The sequence below is a fragment of the Spinacia oleracea genome, chromosome 5 (assembly GCF_020520425.1).
Source record: "Spinacia oleracea cultivar Varoflay chromosome 5, BTI_SOV_V1, whole genome shotgun sequence".
NCBI classification, from domain to species: domain Eukaryota; kingdom Viridiplantae; phylum Streptophyta; class Magnoliopsida; order Caryophyllales; family Amaranthaceae; genus Spinacia; species Spinacia oleracea.
Genome location: NC_079491.1, coordinates 14,042,230 through 14,062,627, shown reverse-complemented (window position 1 = coordinate 14,062,627; position 20,398 = coordinate 14,042,230). Strand labels below are relative to the sequence as shown.

The window sequence follows — 20,398 nt, the reverse complement described above, 5'->3', positions numbered from 1 at the left end:
ACCTTCGTTAGAAAACCAAGTGAAGCTTGGCCAAGAGCACATACAATCTTGACATGTAGCTTGGGTCAAGTGATAATTGACAGGACAAAATGACCACAATGTTGACAGTGTACAAGGGTCAAAAAAAAATTTCCTTGACCCGGGTCACATATGTGACCCAATGTCTAATGCAAAAAAATTGGCGTGGGACCGCAATACCGCATTGCTCCACTTGCAATATACCGCATTGCTCCACTTGCAGTATTTTTTTGGGTGTTTGCATGGAAATATAAAATGCAAATGTACCTTCATTTGTATGCATGCAACAATGTTGGGGTCATGTGAAACTGACAGCAATTAATTTTTTTAAAAATTATTTTTTAACCTGCCCCCAAAAAAATTTATAGTCAGTTACGTATCAATTTTACTTCATTGTGCTATATATGTATTTTTAAGATTATACGTTACATTTTTTTTATTTATATGTAATGTTAATTTAATTTCATATCTATTCGTTTGTTAATATTAATAATTGTGTTTGAAGGTGACTTTAAAGTGAAGTATATGTAAAAGTAAAAAAATAGGTAAGAGAAATTAATGACCTTGAGTCAAGATTGTAGAAGTAAAAGGAGAGATTTAAGTAAGTGGTATGTCAAGTTAGTGGAATATGAGGTGGAAGAAGGAGAAAGATGAGAGATAAATTATTTTCCATTTGACCGAAGGTCAATGATGCACATGGTCTATTGGAGTAGACTTTACCTTTCAACCTTGTGGTTGGAAGTTCAATCCCGACCATTAATTAGAAGTACTTTAGGGGGAGGGGTTAAGGGGATCATTTTCTCAATGGGTTTGTTGTGGACCGGACTTATCCGAGAAAGCGTCTGATCCGACAGGGTCACAGTTCAAGCTAAACCGAAAAATATTTAGATTCAGTATGACCTATCATCTTACCTCAAAAAAACAATTGGTAAATTATATTTAACATTTTAAAGTATAAATTTAACTTTTAAATACATACGGAGTATAAAATTATAAATAAATGAGTGGTGCAAACAATAATGCTCCAACATGTACCTAATCAAAATTTGGACATACGTCAGGTGCTTCTTGTTAACATGATTGATCTGTAATTCTGAAGAAAGTGAGATTGAAATAATACAATCTGTAATGAACTCCACCTAGTAACAGCATTGATTATACACCCATTTACTCCGTATATTCAAACAAACCCGCATCTATATTCAAATTCATTATAATCCCCTTTGTCAACAACACAAAAGTCAAACGTGGCGGGTTGGGTGGGTTTGGTGGGTCGTAGGCTAGGGATAATTGACACACAACCCGTCTCAGTTAAAATAGGGTGGGTTGAGTCAGAAAAAATGGACAAAGTACATGATGGGTCGTGGGTCAAGGTGGGTTATGCGGGTCGGGTGCCTCTGATGGGTTTGGTGGGTTACGCCAGATGTGATTCCGGTGGGTCAGGTGGGTTTGGTGGGTTTACATGAGTTTTAGCAACAAAAAGTTATAAAATTTGTATGAACTTAAATTAATTAATTTTTATGTTATTCACTTACTCACATAAATGTGGTTAATGTATATTTACACAGTAAAATTATAATGTATTAGCATTTTAAACATACAAAATTGTTTAAATTATGAAGAGTTTGGCGGGTTGGGTTCGTGTGTTGGGTTGGGTGGCTCGGGTGTGCCGTGGCGGGTTGTGTAGGGTCCGATTGGGTGGGTCGAAATGGGTTGTGTTGAAAAAATCCGACATACAACACATCAAAAAAATATCCGAGTTGGGTTAGGTGTGTCATGGATCATAAGTGTGCCGACCCATGTAATCCATTATGAGCTGTATCAGGGTAGGCTGGGTCAAACCGACCCACTGGCCATCTCTTACAACAACAACAATAACAGCAAAAATTGTCACAATCTTAATTGGATAACATTAAAATGCAGAAACTTGCACAAACGCAGCGCTAGATCAAGCAAGTACAGGGTATACAACATGCTTAATATACTTGGTCTCGTGGACTTCTTTCTTAACTTCCAGAGTTATGACTTTGAAGTACAGGTTCGAAACCTTGATCATTCTCTTAATGAAGGGTAGGATCTCTTTCCTCTTTTTTTGTGCGAATAAGTCATAAGGGCAATGCAAATTACAAATGGAGACGGAAAATACACAGGCCCTCCGTTGGATCAATTTTTATCCTTCATCTTAACATTCAAAAGAAAAAGAAAAACTCAATAACTCTAAACCAAGAACGATCAATTGCAACATCTTAGAAATAAAAAGTTCCCATATATGTTGAATCATCCTTTAGCACATAACAATACATTATCAAAGAAAGAAAATATGTAACAAAAACTAAGTTCTAAAACAAAACTAAAAAAATATGTAGTTAGTTTCCCAGTTCCCACCTAATTACCATTCTCATCAGCAAGAGGAGGAGCAACAGCAGCCACTTTCCCACCTCTAACTCCACCAACATCAACACCCCTAGCAAAAGGTCGGCGCCACCACCGTCGTCTCAACCACCCGAAACACGAACCCCTGTACTTGATACTCTCAAGAGGAGTCTCTTCCTTCCCAAGCCAAAACCTACCCACAAGACATGAAATTATTGCAAGAACAGCCAACACTGATATTACAGCAAAAAATGGACCAATTGATCCTTTGTTGTTGTTGTTGTTGTTGTTGTTGTTGTTGTTGTTGTTGTTGTTAATGTTGTTATGCCATGCATTGTTGTTGTTGTTGTTGTTTGGTACAACTTGTGTGTATGGCACTTCCTCTTGGGGCTGTTGTTGTTGTTGTTGTGGTTGTTGTTGTTGTTGTTGGTTGGGTAATAAGGATGTTGTTGTTGATGCCATTTTTGTGTAGCTCAATATTGTTGCATTTTACAGTATATTGAGAATTTTATTTGTCTATTTATATGAAAAAGTTCAAGAAAAGGTGAATTTTATTGTAATAAAAAGTGGCAAAAACAGACTTTATTTATTATTTGTGAATCTTTTTTCTTTATGAGAGGAATGGAACACCACATGCATTATTGAGTCATGGAGTTATATGGCTAAGTATCAAACTATCTTTATCCACATTTCTTTTTGCTTTTGGTAGCCAATTAGTCTCATGGAATTCCTCTGCTTTTAACTTGGAAAGACAAGAAAAATGAAGAGAATATTCCAATTTTGTTTAGTGAGGTGGAAATCAACCGGACCATGTGATCAACTCTCACCAAGTATGTTCAATCTTTTATATACTCCTTCCGTCTCAAATTAATAGTCGCGTACATTATTATTTAGTTGTTCGGTAGGGATGGGCATGGCCGCATGTGTCTAGGACTCGGCCCAGACCTTGTTAGACCCGCCTCATTCCCCTGATTTATTTTTTATCTCTAAATGTATCTTATATAAACTTTTTTAGCTTGGAATAAGGAAATAGTGAATTATGAAACAATTAACCAGCAGATTCGTAGTTCAGATGCTGATAGAATAAACAAATAAATAGATATATAGACTTAATACTTTCTTCACCTCTTTTTATTGCCATGCATGTCAACCTTTTTAACACTCTTCTTGTGTAGTTTTATCATGTGAGTAGCAACTTAAAATTAAGTATTTGGCATTTTCTTAATGAAAAGAAATGTCTAGGACGTGTAAAGCTAGAGAAAATCAAGAACATGCTGCCTTTACTTAGCCATCACGATTTAACTACATGATAATATCCTTTCTAAGTTTTAATTTATTTTTTAATTATTTTAATGGTTAGTCTCTGTCATACAACAAATTAGAAGGCGCACCCGGTTGTAGTAGTTTTACATGTAACCGGTAATGAAAATCACATTTTTTACGGCTTAAAAGTACATTTTACCTATATAAAAGAACATTTTAACAATTTAAAATCACATTACCGATTTAAAAGCACTTACTTATATATCTTCCGTTTCTTTTACTTGGAACACTTTGCTTTTCAACTGTAAAAATGTGCTTTAAAGCTGTAAAAAGTGTTTTTAATTTGTAAATATGTGCTTTTAAACTAAAAAAAAATTGCTTTTCAAGGGGTTAATATTAAATGAAATGGTTACATGTAGTTCTACATATAATCGAGTGTACCTTCTACCAATTGATGTTATACCGTGAAAGTTATTCCCACGATCATTTAAAGTGTACCAAACAATTCATTCAATCAATCAGCTATCAAACAATTTTTTTTTTCTTTTTACTTGCATTACATGGGTTGGGAATAAGGATTAAGAAAAATTGAAAATACGGAAATTGCTCATATACTCCCTCCGTATTTTTCTAAGAGATACATTTGGTTGGGCACGGGTCTTAAGAAGAATAAAAGAAGTGGGGTTGGGGTAGATATTTTAATAAATAAGTACATTGGGGACCATGTCCTTTTGAACAATTGGAGGTGGGGGTGGGGTGGGTGTAGTTGTAAAATTATTTTTTAATTGGATGGTGGGTCATAAAGTGTAGTAGATATATTATTTAATTAGATGGTGGGGTTGATAAGTTACCAAAAATGGCAAGTGTATCTCTTAAAAAAATACGGCCGGAAAAGACAAGTGTATCTCTTACAAAAATACGGAGGGAGTAATAGCAAACAAAAGAGAGGGAAAATATTAGGTAATAATGGCAAATGAGAATTAGTGTAAAGTGGATATTGATTGTATGAACAAACCAAAAATCACGTGAAAACATTTTATATAAGGAAATTGTGCAACTAATATGCAATTTCTGTAAAAGGGAAATAGCACAAGTAAATAAAACGGAGGAAGTATATATATATATATATGCATCTGAATGTGAAATGGATGTTCTCTAACACGAGAGTTTATGATCACGTCAAGCAAGAAGTTAAAGTATACAATCACTTCCGTACCTCCTCCGTTTCGAAATAATGGAAACAATTTACCTTTTTATTTTTGTCAATGTAAATATTTGAATATTAATATCTCTATTTTGTATTCGTAAAAATTATAAAATATTGATTACATACCGAGACGAATCAAACAAGATCTCCCACCACTATATTTTTCATTACCCATAAAATCATAAATGATAGTCAAAATTAAAATTTGTGAATAGTGTCAAAAATCAAAGTGTCCCTATTATTTCGAAAAGAAGGGAGTATTTCAGAAAAAGAATAATTGTAGTCTCAAAATTTATAATCACCCTTTTTGTATAAACCAAATAAACGTTGCATGGAGTTGCTGATGTTTTTATTGCATTACTATCATTCATTATTGGAGATTTTGAGTGATCCCCGTTACTAGGTTGCGGCACACTGAATAGAGCATGGAAAACTGTGGCTCGCAGTGGTGTGTGAAAATCAACTTTTTGGTATGCTGAAATCCCGTTATCTCATTTTCCATCAAATTTTACAAAGGTTATTTGCTCACATTTTCAAAACTTGTATGCCCTCTGTTAGTGATCACCTTCTTGGTTGATCACAAACTGAAAGTTGTTAAACAACTTAACAGAAACGAAAATGATAAAGGTCGCAACATGCGACCTTTAAGCCGTGTCACAATGATGACATGGCATGCTTATGTGTCTTGATTTAAATTGGAAACTAAAATATTTTACTTATATAATCTATTATATATGTTAATAAAAAGGTAGAAAAAATCTTAATATTTTAATTTGTTTCTTTCTTTATATCGATTACCTTATTTACAAATTTCCATAGTAAAAATATTGCATTGATAGTAAAAATATTCCGCTGACGCATATCCTACGTGGCGCCTATATGTACCAATTAAACTATGACACGTAAGATTGCGACAACTAAATGTTGTCGCAACTTGCGACCTTTATCGTCACCCTAACAGAAAATGCAGAAAGAGAGAAAGAAAGAGAGAGAGAGATAATTTTCTTATTGAATGAATGAATAATGATTACAGCATGATTGGCCTTATATACAATGATTAGGTGACGTGTTGGAGCCAATCAATGTGCTCCAAACTGACACATCAGCAAGCTCTAACTAACACTCTTTATTACAGAAATAAAAGCTAACAACTACTCTAACAGAATTCAGTTACACTGAATATTCTAGAAGGTTGTGATGCAGACGCAGTTAGCTGTTGTTGCTTGAGGTGAGCTTGTGCACGAATGTTGCTTGCTGCATTGCTGTAAGGTTGAGTTGATCATACCAGCAGTGAGATCATGAGTGTGTACACCAACACCCCCCCCCCCCCTCAAACTTGGGATGGGTGAAACATGAGTCATACCAAATTTGGAAGAAAGAGTTATGTGCTGATGACTAGGGAGAATCTTAGTGAATATGTCAGCTAACTGGTGCTGAGTAGGGAGATAGCTGAGTTGTAACAAACCTTCAAGAACTTTGTCTCGTGTAAAGTGGCAATCAACTTCAATATGTTTGGTTCTTTCATGGAAAATAGGGTTAGTAGCAATGTGAAGAGCAGATTGATTGTCACAATTAAGTTGAACAGGTTGTAAACCAGTGACCCCCAATTCCTCTAGAAGTCTCACAATCCAAGAGACTTCACTAGCTGCTTGTGACATAGCTCTATACTCAGCTTCTGAAGAGTTTTTAGAGATAGTTGTTTGCTTCTTGGATTTCCAGCTAATAGGAGAATTGCCTAGCAAGAGAATGTATCCAGTTACCGATCTTCTAGTTGAAGGGCAAGCAGCCCAATCAGAATCAGAAAAGGCTTGGAGTGTGAGTTTATCAGTAGCTCTAAGCAAAATCCCTTGACCAGCAGTGTGATTAACATACCTCAAGGTATGAGTGAGAGCGGCAATGTGATCAATCCTGGGTGAATGCATGAATTGGCTAAGTGATTGAACAGCAAAAGCCAAGTCAGGTCTTGTGTTGGTGAGGAAATTTAGCTTGCCTACATAGCATCTATACAAGTCAGGATTTGCATAAAGATCACCCTCAGGAGAAAGCTTTAGATTCAAAGGGAAAGGAGTGACTGCTGGTTTAGAAATATCCAGTTCACAATCATGGAGCATTTCCTTAGTATACTTCTTCTGAGTGAGGATGTAACCTTCTGTTGTGTGACAGATTTCAATCCCTAGGAAGAAGTTAAGCAAACCCAAGTCTTTGATGCTAAATGTCTGATGTAAATGAGTCTTTAGTGCAGTAATAATAGATTCATTTGATCCTGTGATGATAATATCATCAACATAAACAGCCACCACTGTAATGTCAGCAAGATCATGTTTGATGAAAAGAGAATAGTCATTTTTTGACTGTGTAAACCCTTGAGATTTCAACTCAGCTAAAAGTCTGGCAAACCACTGCCTAGATGCTTGTTTGAGACCATAAAGTGACTTAGTAAGCTTGCACACATGTCCAACAGGAGCATTGACACCTTCAGGAACTTTCATGTAAACTTCCTCATCAAGATTGCCATGTAAAAAGGCATTGTTAATATCCAGTTGGAACAATTTCCAGTTTCTGCTTGCAGCAATAGAAATCAGACACCTGACTGTGGACATTTTCACAACTGGGGAGAATGTATCATGGTAATCAATACCATATTTTTGAGTAAAACCCTTAGCCACTAATCTGGCTTTGTACCTTTCAATATAACCATCAGCATTTTTCTTAATTCTGTAAACCCATTTGCAGCCAATTGCTTTCTTGCCTTTAGGAAGAACCACAAAATCCCATGTGTGATTATTGTTGAGAGCTGTAATCTCCTTTTCCATGGCTGTAACCCAGTTATGATCACCAGCAGCTTCAGAATAAGAGGTGGGCTCAATCAAGTCCATATTTGCTGCAATTAGGACTTTTTGTTTGTCAGGTAACTGGTCAAAAGCAACAAGGTTGCACCAGTGCCTAACTGGTTTTGAACAAACAAAGTCTTGATAGTGAGAGGGTTGTTTTGGTACTCTAGTGGACCTTCTTGGAGGGGGAGCACAAGATTGAGTGAGATCTGAAGAAGTGTGAATAGTTTCTGGGGGAGAATGAGATGGTATGGAAGAAGGAGAAGTATGAGCAGGAGGTGAAGAAGTTAAAGGAGTAGATATGAGAAGAGATATGAGATTCTTCATTTTGAGCAATAGAAAGAGAAGAGGAATCTGAAATATCAGTAACAATTGGAAGAAAGAATTTGGTTTTGTAAGTGGAATAGGGGGAAGATGAAAAATGATATGGAAAGTGTTTTTCATGAAAAACAACATCCCTGGATGTAACAAGCTTATGAGTAGCAAGGTTAAGGACCTTATAGGCTTTCTGGTCACAAGGATATCCTATGAATACACATGGATCAGCCCTGGGATCAAATTTTGATCTCTGTGTCTTTGCAGTAGTGATGTAGCAAAGACATCCAAACACCCTTAAATGAGACAAGTCTGGTTTTGTACCAAATAGCTTTTCATAAGGAGTGCAGAAACTGATACTTTTCAAGGGCATTCTGTTGATGAGATAGGTAGCAACAAGAATACATTCACTCCAGTATTTATCAGGGAGATTTGATTGAAATGAGAGGGCTCTAGCTGTTTCAAGTAAGTGTTTGTGTTTTCTCTCAACAACCCCATTTTGGTGAGGTGTATAGCTGCAACTTTTCTGGTTTAGAATACCCTTTGATTGAAACAACTCTTTCATGCTACCTTCTGTCAAATCAGGTGCATTATCTGATCTAACATGTTTAACCTTTAAGCTAAACTGATTTTCAACATAAATAAGAAATTGAGTCATGATTTTCAAAGAATCTGTTTTATTTCTCATAAGATGAGTCCAAGTCATCCTTGTGTAATCATCTACAATTGTAAGAAACTGATTACAATGAGAAGAATCAGGAATAGAGTAAGGGCCCCATACATCAATGTGTATTAATTCAAAAGGCCTAGTTGTTTTGATGCTACTATTAGAGAAAGGAAACCTGGTCTGCTTAGCTAAAGGGCATATCTGACAGAAAGATTCAGCTAAGCATCCTGGTACATCAACACCTTGTAATCCCTTTATTTTGCCAAATGACATATGTCCTAACCTAAGATGCCAGAGTTTGGCTTCTTGGACATCAGCTGATCCAACAGTAGAGAGAGCATACTTATTCTTGCTAGATACCAGTAAATCTTCACTTAAACTGTACAATCCCTTCTCCAATCTACCAAGCAGAATAAGCTTGTTCTTGGAAAGGTCCTGAAGTAAACATTCATTAGTTGTGAATGAAACAGAATAACCATCATCACAACAAAGCTTGGATACTGATATCAAATTGAACTGAAACTCAGGAATATGCAGCACATCTTTAAGTGTAATATTTCCACCTAAATAAATAACACCTTTGTGCTTAACTGTCAATTCTGAACCATCAGGAATAGTAATAGTATGCTGAGCATCATTCACAGATTCAAAAGAACTGAATAATGACAGATCTGAACACATATGATCACTAGCACCACTGTCTAAAATCCATTTTTTCTTGAGATTGGAAAATAAACAGAAAGTACCTTTGTGCTGAGAAGTTGTTGCTAATCCAAGTGAGTGAGAGCTGGAATTCTCAACTTGATTAGCAACCTGATTATTGTTGAGGTATTGCATCAAGTGACTGTATTGTTCTTCAGTGAAGGTAGCATGAACCATTCCTGAATCTGTTTCATTCTGATTCTCTTTGTTGAAGCTTTCATCAAGCTGTGCTGCTGCTGCAATTCTCTTTCCTTTGTTTTTGAAATCTTTTGGATAGCCATGTAGCTTCCAGCACTTGTCAACAGTGTGATTTCTCATTTTGCAATGATCACAAAAGAGATTATTCCTGGTTGAGGTTCTGAACTGATTTGTGTTGGATGTAGTCTGAGAGCCAGAATTAGAGCTATATTGAGGCTTGTAGAACTTGTTGTCAAACCTTTTGACACTGAATGCAGCAGATTCTGTTGTTTGCAGTTGATTTCTGACAGTATGCAACTCTTTCTGCTGCTCTTCTTGGAGTAAGAGTCCATAAGCTTTAGATATTGTAGGTAGGGGATTCATCATGAGAATTGCACTTTTAGGATGCTCATATTTCTGGTTTAATTTCATCAAGAATTGTATCAATCTCTGATTCTGCTGAGTTTTCAGAAGTTGTTGTGTGAGATTACAACTACAACTAGTGCAAACACACGTAGGTAGAGGTTCTAAGCCATCTAGTTGGTCCCAAAATAGCTTGATTTTAGTGAAAAAACTAGCAATTCCTTCATCCTCTTCTTGTATTAATTCACTCAACTGATGTTGTACAGAAAACAATTGAGGACCAGATTCTCTACAAAATCTGTCAGCTAATTCAAGCCAAATTGCTCTTGCTGTCTTGAGATACAAGACACTTCTTGCTATTTTAGGTTCAAGTGAAGCTAACATCCAAGAAATCACCAAATCATTGCATCTGCACCACAATCTGTAATTTGCAGAATTGATTGCTGGCTGATTTAGTGTTCCATCAACAAAACACAATTTGTTTCTTGCAGATAAAGCTATCATAATAGATCGTTTCCAATCATTGAAAAATTGTCCCTCAAATTCAATATTCACCAATTTTGTAGCATTTAGATCACTGTTGCTCAGGTAGTAAGCAGAACTAGGATTTTGAGATTGATCTGTCTGATCAGGCATTTTTTATTGATCTTTTTGAGTGTTTTTGCTGATTGATTATACAAAGAAGATGCGAATTCTAGCAGGATCTGATTTAATCACTACTCTGATACCATGTTAGTGATCACCTTCTTGGTTGATCACAAACTGAAAGTTCTTAACAGAAAATGCAGAAAGAGAGAAAGAAAGAGGGAGAGAGAGATAATTTTCTTATTGAATGAATGAATAATGATTACAGCATGATTGGCCTTATATACAATGATTAGGTGACGTGTTGGAGCCAATCAACGTGCTCCAAACTGACACATCAGCAAGCTCTAACTAACACTCTTTATTACAGAAATAAAAGCTAACAACTACTCTAACAGAATTCAGTTACACTGAATATTCTAGAAGGTTGTGATGCAGACGCAGTTAGCTGTTGTTGCTTGAGGTGAGCTTGTGCACGAATGTTGCTTGCTGCATTGCTGTAAGGTTGAGTTGATCATACCAGCAGTGAGATCATGAGTGTGTACACCAACACCCTCCGATTAGAATGTGTACTCTGATGATGTTGAATTAGGGGTGTCATCAACAGATCAGATTTTTTCGGTTCATCGAGGTAAAAACAAATTAGGTTAGAACAGATTCATTTGACTAACATGTCAGATCGAATCGGGTTTGAAAGTTAACGAATCAAAATAGATTTAACTATTTTCGAAAACGGATAAACATCATTCTTGAAACTAACAAACCCGTAGAATTAACTCAAGCTATCCAAGTATCCAACTTTTACGGAGTAAAAAAGATAAAAGATTACGTTTAGAAATAGAAGTGTCTTTAGTTATTCAAAAGGTTAGACCTTTTAAAGAAGGTCGCCCATAGTTGGATGTTAATTTTTCCTCAGAAATAAGCAACTCCTTGAGACTTTGTAAGAATGTCAACCTTGCTGATTCTTCCACTTGGCAACTGTTGAATGATTCAAATACATTTCCTCCTTCCCTAATTACCCCCAAGCCATTTTTTACTTCGGAAATTAAGAAGAAACAAAAGCGGTAGGAACAAATGTATTTTATGTTAGAATAAAGTTACGGTTTCATGGGGAAATCTTTTAGCTTTTCAGGAACGGACCAAAAACAGAAAATTTGGCAAATAAAAAGGGACGGAGGAAATACTCAAATAAGGACAACCGCAAATAACTCCAACCAGCACCAGCCGTAGAATCAGAATTTCCCAATTCCTAGTGAGAAACTTTATCCAAGAAAGAAGACAGAATCTCAAATTATAAGACTGCCATTAATAGATACTGCTATAACTATAAATGATGGTCTCAAAGTCTACACTATGATAGCAACAAAGATTCTCTGTTGACAAACTGTAGTTTTCACTTGACTCTCATGGGAGCAATTTCACCTGAAAGTTTCCCGGACTTCCTCCTGAAGCTAGTTTTGGCACCTGAACAACCTGAGAAGGACATTAAGATGCAAATTTGCAATGTATGAAACCCCGATAAATGACAGCTTGTTTGGTTATCTTTTTGTAAAGGTCTACAAACTACCGCGTTTTATTTTATGCACTCAGGAGTACCTATAATTGTGATTCCCGGCAGGCACATGGAGCGGTGTGTGTTAGTGTCTCTCATGCGCCATGAGCCACACACGCCCCTCCACGTGTACATGTCGTGCACGTGCCAACTGCCAAGCAGGGATCAACTTTCTTGGCACACCTGAGAACACCATCTACCACTCTACCAGTATATATTGAATGCTATGAAGTAATACTATGCAATCTCCCTTGCTCGCTGTTTTACAAATGCCTGAACTTAACTGTTACTGCAAACTTGCACAGCTCAACTATATTCAAGAACCTGAGCAGCCAAAAAACACTAAATCCTATACAAAGTCGTAAACAAGAAAATACGTAACAATATGACTGCAGGCTGCAGCATCTAGAGTTCAACCATTTCTCTTATCATCGGGTATTCGGCTGTTATTAGATTTTCCAGTGAGTAACTAACACAGTAACACAACTCGAAATACAACAATATAACAATTTCATTCAGCTTGATTTAAAAAGAACATGAGTCATGCAACCGATGTAGTTGGTTCATTCTGTTCATCTATTCTCCACTTTTACATTCTCCATTGATCAAATTTCAAGAGAAAATCTGAAAGCATATGGTTCAGAAAGCCTAGCCATTCCACCAAAATCGAATCCATATGGTTTTAATGAAGAAGAGATAAGCTTATTATAGCTGCATAAAACATAATTCCTATATTATGCTCATTGATCATCAACTACATGTGTTAATGGCATAAAGTTCATAGAGTAGGCTAAATGAAAATTGTCGAATATCATAAAGGACCCATGATGTCTTAGTCTAGTGGTTAACACTGAGGGCCTATGTACGAGGCCACAGGTTCGAATCCCCCCTCTCTCAGCTGTAATTTGTATTGTCCTTGTGGCCCATTCGGAACCAAAAAATAGGACCTTGCTCAACTGTGTACACAAAAACAGATCAAAATCAAACTAGGTTTAGCATACACTCCCTAGACAGCAACTAACCAGCAAAAAAAACGATCAGAATCCCTAAACATGATTCCTAATTCGATCTCAAGAACCTATCAGCCTTCATTCCCCCATTTGGCCACCCCCTATGGATCTTTCAAATATCACTTTAGCATCAACTGGTTCAAGGTAACCATGCTAGGTGGTTGTTTTCTAGTCTAGGCTACTCCAACATCAAGATTTTACCATTAGTTCTTGACAAATGACAATAAAAAAAACACATGAAAATTCACCCTGAGCAGGTGAATAGTATGTTACGGAGTAATTTTCAGCTGATCAAAGCTAATATAAGCATCATTGATTGAAACCACAACAATTAAAATCAAGATTACACACCAAAATAAAGTATATATGTTTAGTCTAGAGAACATAATCAAATTCCTAATTAATCAAAACCCACAAAGAGAATGCATCTTAGAATAAATTAAAATAGTTATAAAGCGCTGGATGCAGAGGTTTATCGATCGATTACTGCAATGAATTTAACGAATACCCAATTCAGGAACAGATCGATGAACCGCTGCCTCCAGTGCTCTCAACCCAATTTTATCATAAGTTTCATAAATTAACCAAAAACAACATAAATTAAAACCCAATACAAAAAGAAATAATCAATCAACAAATATCATCAAAATAAACCCAGATCTCATAATCCAAAATTAATGAGAAAGAGGAAGAATTAATGAAGAAAATGCAAAAGATTATTGAAGAGAATTAAGCTAAATAAAATTAATAGATCAAGGTAAACATAAAAAATAATGTCAATAATAATTACAATGACAAAAATGATAAATTTAATGAGTGGGAGAAAGGGTCTTATCTTGCATATGAATATTTATAGGAGGGGAGTTTGGAATAAACAAAAGAATGAATCTTCAAGGTGGGAAGGGCGTTTTCTTTTTCGTTTTTTGACGTTTTTTTTTTTTTTTTTTTTCTCATCTTTCAAAACAAAAAGATGCCCTTTGACAAGGGAGGAGGGGCAGGAACTGAGGTGGATCATTAGGGCAGGTACATACCATTTCAAGGTAACTTCCACGTTACCAACTTACCGTTGTTGCCCTCTTATTTGGACGGGAGGTCTTTTGTTTTGTGTAAATTTTGAGTTGTACTCCTATTGAGTTTGTGTATAATATACGCGAAATAATTTTGACACATTAATTACTCCCTCTGTCTCTTAATACTCGACCTGTTTTGACTTTTTGCACTATTCACATAATTCACTTTGACCCTATTTTATTTATAGTATATGAAAACAAATGTTAGTATATAATATATTGTTGGCTTCATCTTAATATATATTTTCAAGATATTAATATTTTTATAAGTTTTTATAATATGTAGTTAAAGAAATTGGTGGTCAAAGTTGTGCATTGACAAGCGTGTCCGGTCAAAACAGGTCGAGTATTAAGGGAAGGAGGGAGTAGTTGATATTGGCTAGCCAAATTTCTTTAAAGAAGTCCTTATTTTTGTAAACCATGTAGAAAGGAAAGGGGAGTATTGCTTAGTTGATTGTTTGTATTATTGCTAGTAATTTTGCGTCGCGGAGTGTACAATATATACGCGCGCTTAGGGGGTAAGGGAATTTTTTTTCTTTTAACTTTTTAGAAAATCTAACGTATCTTTAAAAAAAATAATTTATTCTACTGTACTTAACAACAAACCAAAACAATGATATAAAAAGAAAAGAAAAAGGAATGTGTTAAGAATTGAAACTCTAATTTTTCAAATTGATAGATGATGTTTTTCGTATGATTACCAAGCAAGCTATGATTGATTGACACTATATTTTTTTTCTATCTGAATGGTAAAGAAATAGACTCTTACAACCGTCATCTTATTTATGCAGGTCAACGTTTGAGAGTAGCCAAGTAGGTGGGAGGTGAAATTTTCTACTCCAAATTAGAACAAAAGAGAAAACCTATTTTCAAACACCCTCATTTTATGACGAAGTATATTCCATGTCAGATATGTTTTTACAAAAACATATCAGCCAACAAAAGACAAAATAGGATAAAGACAAACATTAAAGGACAAAATCAAATTTTTTGAAAAATGACATATGTTTTTGAAAAATAGCATTTGTTTTAATGCTTGTCTTTTCCCTATTTCGTCGTTTTATAGGGTGAGATGTATTTGCTAAATACATCTCTGAGATGGGCCTCTCCGCCCTCCTCACTTTATAGAATTGAATCCTAAATAAGATATGAGGTCAAACAATTACCGAATGAGCCAAGTCATGCTTGATAATTTAACGACACTATTGACTTTAGGGGTGAGCAAATACAGTTTCTGTACCCGTAAAGGCTTTATTTCGTGTCGCACTTTGTTCAACTCTAAACCGTATCCGTAAATTTTTGTACCCGCATATTCAGACCTGTTTTTTTATTTTTTTGTTTTTTATGGTTCGGTCATGTCGGGCAATAGTTATTTAATTTGGACATTCGCTTAACAATTACACAGGGAAAAATTGACTCATTTATAATTCTATCTAGTTGTGATATTCGATTATTCGGCCGATTTGATTATCCACATTATTTATTCGGGTTTTCAATTTCTTTTTAAAAACATCAGACCCAAGCCTATTATTTCGATTCGGTTAACCATATTTTCGATCCGATTTTGTTAACTCTGGGTTATGATTTCGATTTTTCGACTCTTTGGCCCAGCCCTAATTTCTTTTTCCCCTCAAACTGTCAAAACATACACGAAACAAAAACCAAGTTGTGAATAGTGGCCCACAATGAAATCCTATATGCCACATGGCACTATATCAACCAGTGCCTGAATTTGCTTTTTAAATTGGAACCATTCAAATTTAATCGGTAAAATATGCTTCACTATTCTCAAATCAACAACATTGTACACTTCTCAATTCCCACTCTCTCTCTCTTCTTTGTTGTAAGAATTGAGAGAGATGGCAATGGAGATGATGGCTCTCAGAGTTTCTGCCTCAGCTAAACCTACCATTTCTCCTTCTTCTTCATCTTCTTCCTCTCAAAAATCCCAGCTTTTAAAACAAAGTTCAAAACTTCAGCTAAAACAAGCTCAAAATCTCTTCTTTCCCACCTCAACTTCTCTCTCTCTTTTGACTTTGTTCACCACTCCCTTTGACGCTAAAGCTGTTTCCCTCCCCAAAGAGCAATTAGTCACTTCTCTCACTCAAGTAAGCAACTTCACATTATCTTAACCTTCCCAATCTTTTTATTTTTAGTGGAATTAATTGTGGAATTTGAATTATTTGATTGACCCTTTGTTGATTTTTGAATTTGATTGATACCCACTTGCTATTTTTTTTATTTTGATAGGAAATTGTTACACCACAGTTAGAAACTTTGCAGATAATTTGTGGAATTTGATTAATATTGACTTCATGTATGTTGGAAATTTGATTGACCCATTTGCCGATTTGTGGATTTGATTGATGCCCACTAGTTCATTGTGGAAATTGAGTGATATCTACTTACTAATTTTGGATTTTGATAGGTGCCTATCTCATGAAAATTTTGAATTTCATCCATACCCACTTGATAAAATGTGTAACCTTGATTGACTCAATTGGTGATTTTTGAAATTGAGTGATACCCACTTGCTAATTTTGAAAATTGATGGGTACCATCTTTAAAAAAATTGTGTGGAATTTGGTGTATTTTTCAGGTGGAGCAAACAATTGATCAAGTTCAGGAAGTGGGTTCGAGTGTTTTCGATTCTGCACAAAAGGTTTTCCAGGTTGTGGCCGAGGCTTTGAAGCCTGGCATTGATGCTGCCACGCCGATTGTGCAGCAGGCTGGACAAGAGGCATTTAAAGCCGCTTCTCCATTGATTTCTGAGGCTTCCAAGAAAGCTCAGGAAGCAATGCAAAACTCTGGGATTAGTTCTGAATCAATGACCACTGCCACTCAGGTTTCATACCTTCTTCTGCTGCGTTAGGTGTATCTAATGGATGATACTTTCAGCTCCAAACTTTGATTCTTTTACACATTTTTTCTTGTACTTAACCCAATTGGAATAGTCTTAGTGAAATAGTCTATAATGCCTCGAGAGATAAATAACAGACACTTGCAAACATCAAAACAAGGTTTTGGATGAAAGTATAGGGGGAGGAGGAGGGGGGGGGGGGGGGGGGGGTTATGTAATAAATTATGATGAAATGCTTCGAATGAAGATGGACTAGTACGGTGAACTTTTTGATGAACTAGATGACTGCATCATGGGGTTTAAGTGCATTCTAGCATTTTTCTATTTAGTCGTGGAAAGTGTTGGTAAACGAGGAGTGTGCTTTTTACGTATAGTAGGGGCAATGGGAGAATCGCCAAGTCCCAAGGGGGAGTTAGGGAATCAAGTTAGAAAGGAGCGACAAAACAACGTATCGAGAGAGAATTAGATTTGGCTAGACGATGTGCGGTTAAGGGAATCAGATGTATCCTTTCCTTTTCCCTTCCATGAAACTCCTCAACCAAACACGCCCTATAGTTAGATACTTAGATTTCTGAGAGCATGCCAGTGAAGACAGCTGCATTTCTTTGTTATTGATCTTGATGCCAGTTCAATAGATAAAGTAGTCTGTAAATTTGAGTCTGAAATTGACATCAGAAACTGCTTATTGTCTGTTGATCTTGCACCTTTTACTAAGGTAGAGTTATTCAGGTAATCTCGAACTTGTGAACGGTTTGGTGCTTATTGTGAACGGTTAGGCAATCCCTAAACCCTAAGGTAGAGTTAATGGCTAAAGACAAATCCTTTAGATGTGGAGAGTCACAAGTTACAACTTACAAATATTTCTCATCATTTGTAACCTTTGGTCTACTAAATATTGGTAATACTGCCTATAACAGGACATTTTTTGGGGTTTAATCATCAATTCTATCAATATCATCTAGACAAATTCTATGATATAGTATAGTACTCCATAAAATATGCTTTGATCCTTTGGCTGTTTGAGTTGGATCTGATCTAAAATGAGAAGTTGGCATTTGCTTTGACAGACTGTAACAAGTGCTGCAGAACAGACAACAAAAGCGTTTGAAGATGCTAAGCCCTTAGCATCGTCGACATTCGAAACCATCTCAAACTCAGACCCCGCTCTATTAGCAGAAGGTGCTGCTGCGTTGTTTCTTGCATACCTCCTCTTTCCTCGAGTCTGGTCAATTGTCTCCTTTAACCTTCGCGGATACAAAGGTAAATGATGTTTCTAAGCAAGATCTCTTAGTATACTTTTACAAAGCAGAAAAGTACTACTTTGGTAGAGTACTAGACTACTAGTTGATATTTATGTTCTAACTCCTGTATTCCTTTTTTTGTGTGGTGAAGGCGACATATCTTATCAAATTTGACATTTTTACATTGTAACTAGTGAGTCATTTCAATGTTCATGGGGCGATAATTGATTGACACCCCAAAGAAGAAAAAAGAAACAGTCAAAACAGCAAGTACTAAATAACATTAGAACTGGAGCTAGGCTAAAAACTTAAATTTTCTTTTCCAACTATCTGGTATCCAGAATCGGTTTCTCACTGCTTATTTATACATTGTCACAAACTCACCCTTCAGGTGGACTTACTCCTGCTCAAACCTTGGAAATGTTGTGCACTCAGAACTATTACTTGATTGACATGAGATCAGAGAAGGACAAGAACAAGGCTGGTATTCCCCAGCTCCCCTCAAGTGCCAAAAGTCGGATGATTGCAATTCCGTAAGTATCATTATCGTTGTCATCAAAAAAGAAAAAGAGAGCGAGAGATATTGGTCAGTTTGTTTGCATGGATCGGGGCCAGTTTAATTATAGTTTGGTGTTTGATATATCTCTCAAAAATGCTTCCAGCACAAGAGTGTATGACTATATAAATAATGGGATATTCCTCCTATGTTTTAGAAATCCCGTATGTATTACTAATTAGATAATAACTCCCAGAGCCAATTAAGGATGACCAACGCTGCTAGTAATGGTTTCTTTTTACAGCAATGGTTTCTTTTTACAGCAATGGTAGCAATTGGGTAAATGCATAGAAATTTATGTACACAGTTTTGTAGGGCAAATGATTTCTCTTGTCTGGGTTGTGTTCACGCTTCTGACTGAATGTTGAAGCAAAATCCAGTAACACTGGACAGTTTTATTTTCATTGCTGACTTTTTTGTTTGCTGAAGTTGAGTAGTGATGTTTGGCTTAGTTAAAATTCTATTGTGTTAGGAAGTTGTGTAATTCTGACGTATCCATTTGACTTGTAGGCTAGAAGAATTACCGAGCAAGGTAAGAAACCTTGTTAGGAACTCAAAGAAAGTAGAAGCAGAAATAGTTGCATTAAAGGTATCTTATCTCAAGAAACTATCAAAGAGCACCAACATCGTGATCATGGACTCGTAAGCCTTCACAGCTCATTAGTATAACTGCAGCAGCCTTTGTCGCGTTTCATTAATGGCATTTTTGAACTGATGGGTTTTCTGTTATTATGGAAAACAGGTACTCAGACTCAGCAAAAACAGTTGCAAAGAGTTTGACAGGTTTGGGATTCAAAAACAGTTGGATCCTGACAGATGGTTTCTCTGGAGGCAAGGGTTGGTTGCAAAGCCGTTTGGGTACTGAGTCATACAATCTATCTTTTGGTGAGATATTTTCGCCATCACGTATTATTTCCGGTGGTACAGGGCGTTTTGGTACAACAAGCTCTACTGTTCAAATTGGTAGAAAAATGCTTCCAGGCTCAAATTAACTCTATCTGTGTAGTATATGTAATGTAATGTAATGCAGATGGTTGTAGTTTGTGTACTTCGATTTTGAGCCCTTTGTAAAAAGTTAAAATTATTGAAAAATGCATAGCCGATTTTGTTATATGTTAACTTCATTTTTTTCGTATTGATTGTGATGTTTGTGCCACTGATCAGTGATCACAATATGTATGGGACATTTGATGTTTGTAGAATTCGCGTCACGTTCTACTGGAGCCGAGGTCCTGAGTCAGGGTTATACTATACGTCTATACTATACTCACTTCTAAAAGTTCCAACTCTCTTGATGTACCAGTCTGTCTTTTTTTTTTTACGCATAGCACACCCAGTTCACCGGAGCTTAGCTCCGATTACATCTGGATCTGACCCGGGTCGCACACCTTGCTTATGGTGGGTGAGTCTCCCAACAAGAATTTCTGCATACGGCGAGGCTCGAATCCGAGACCTCCCTTAAACGGCATCAAGCTGCTTACCACTTGAGTCAACTCTATGTTGGTGTACCAGTCTGTCAATCAAGCATTTTTGTAATCTGATCAAAGGGAGTACACAAAAATTTGGGTGGTTTCCAACCTGTTATCATAATTAAACTGTATTTATCAC

At 36.2% G+C, this 20,398-nt stretch overlaps 2 protein-coding genes and 1 long non-coding RNA gene across 3 annotated transcripts; 1 reads left to right on the top strand and 2 right to left on the bottom strand.

Moving 5' to 3' along the window:
* Positions 1–2,264: 2,264 nt before the first annotated feature.
* LOC110777077 (uncharacterized) lies at positions 2,265–2,952 on the bottom strand. The gene has a single exon (XM_021981688.2). The coding sequence runs from the start codon at positions 2,851–2,853 to the stop codon at positions 2,404–2,406; it is 450 nt and encodes a 149-aa protein (XP_021837380.1). The 5' UTR covers positions 2,854–2,952; the 3' UTR covers positions 2,265–2,403.
* Positions 2,953–10,722: 7,770 nt separating this feature from the next.
* Positions 10,723–13,892, bottom strand: LOC110794650 (uncharacterized). The gene is made up of 2 exons (XR_002535084.2): positions 12,098–13,892; positions 10,723–11,974 (listed from the first exon to the last, which is right to left on the bottom strand). It is a non-coding gene; the product is annotated as an uncharacterized lncRNA (long non-coding RNA).
* A 2,020-nt stretch (positions 13,893–15,912) lies between these two features.
* On the top strand, positions 15,913–19,901 carry LOC110794648 (calcium sensing receptor, chloroplastic). The gene is made up of 6 exons (XM_021999618.2): positions 15,913–16,241; positions 16,733–16,978; positions 18,061–18,253; positions 18,626–18,767; positions 19,301–19,432; positions 19,533–19,901. Exons 1-6 carry the CDS (start codon positions 15,993–15,995, stop codon positions 19,780–19,782), a joined length of 1,212 nt encoding a protein of 403 aa, XP_021855310.1. The 5' UTR covers positions 15,913–15,992; the 3' UTR covers positions 19,783–19,901.
* The last annotated feature ends 497 nt before the right edge of the window (positions 19,902–20,398 follow it).

Excerpts from the sequence above, each read along its gene's own strand:
- LOC110777077 (XM_021981688.2), bottom strand. The coding sequence starts at position 2,853 with ATGGCATCAACAACAACATCCTTATTACCCAACCAACAACAACAACAA.
- LOC110794648 (XM_021999618.2), top strand. The coding sequence starts at position 15,993 with ATGGCAATGGAGATGATGGCTCTCAGAGTTTCTGCCTCAGCTAAACCT. Across the intron at positions 16,242-16,732 it reads TAGTCACTTCTCTCACTCAA|GTGGAGCAAACAATTGATCA; the intron begins GTAAGCAACTTC and ends TGTATTTTTCAG. Across the intron at positions 18,768-19,300 it reads AGTCGGATGATTGCAATTCC|GCTAGAAGAATTACCGAGCA; the intron begins GTAAGTATCATT and ends TTTGACTTGTAG.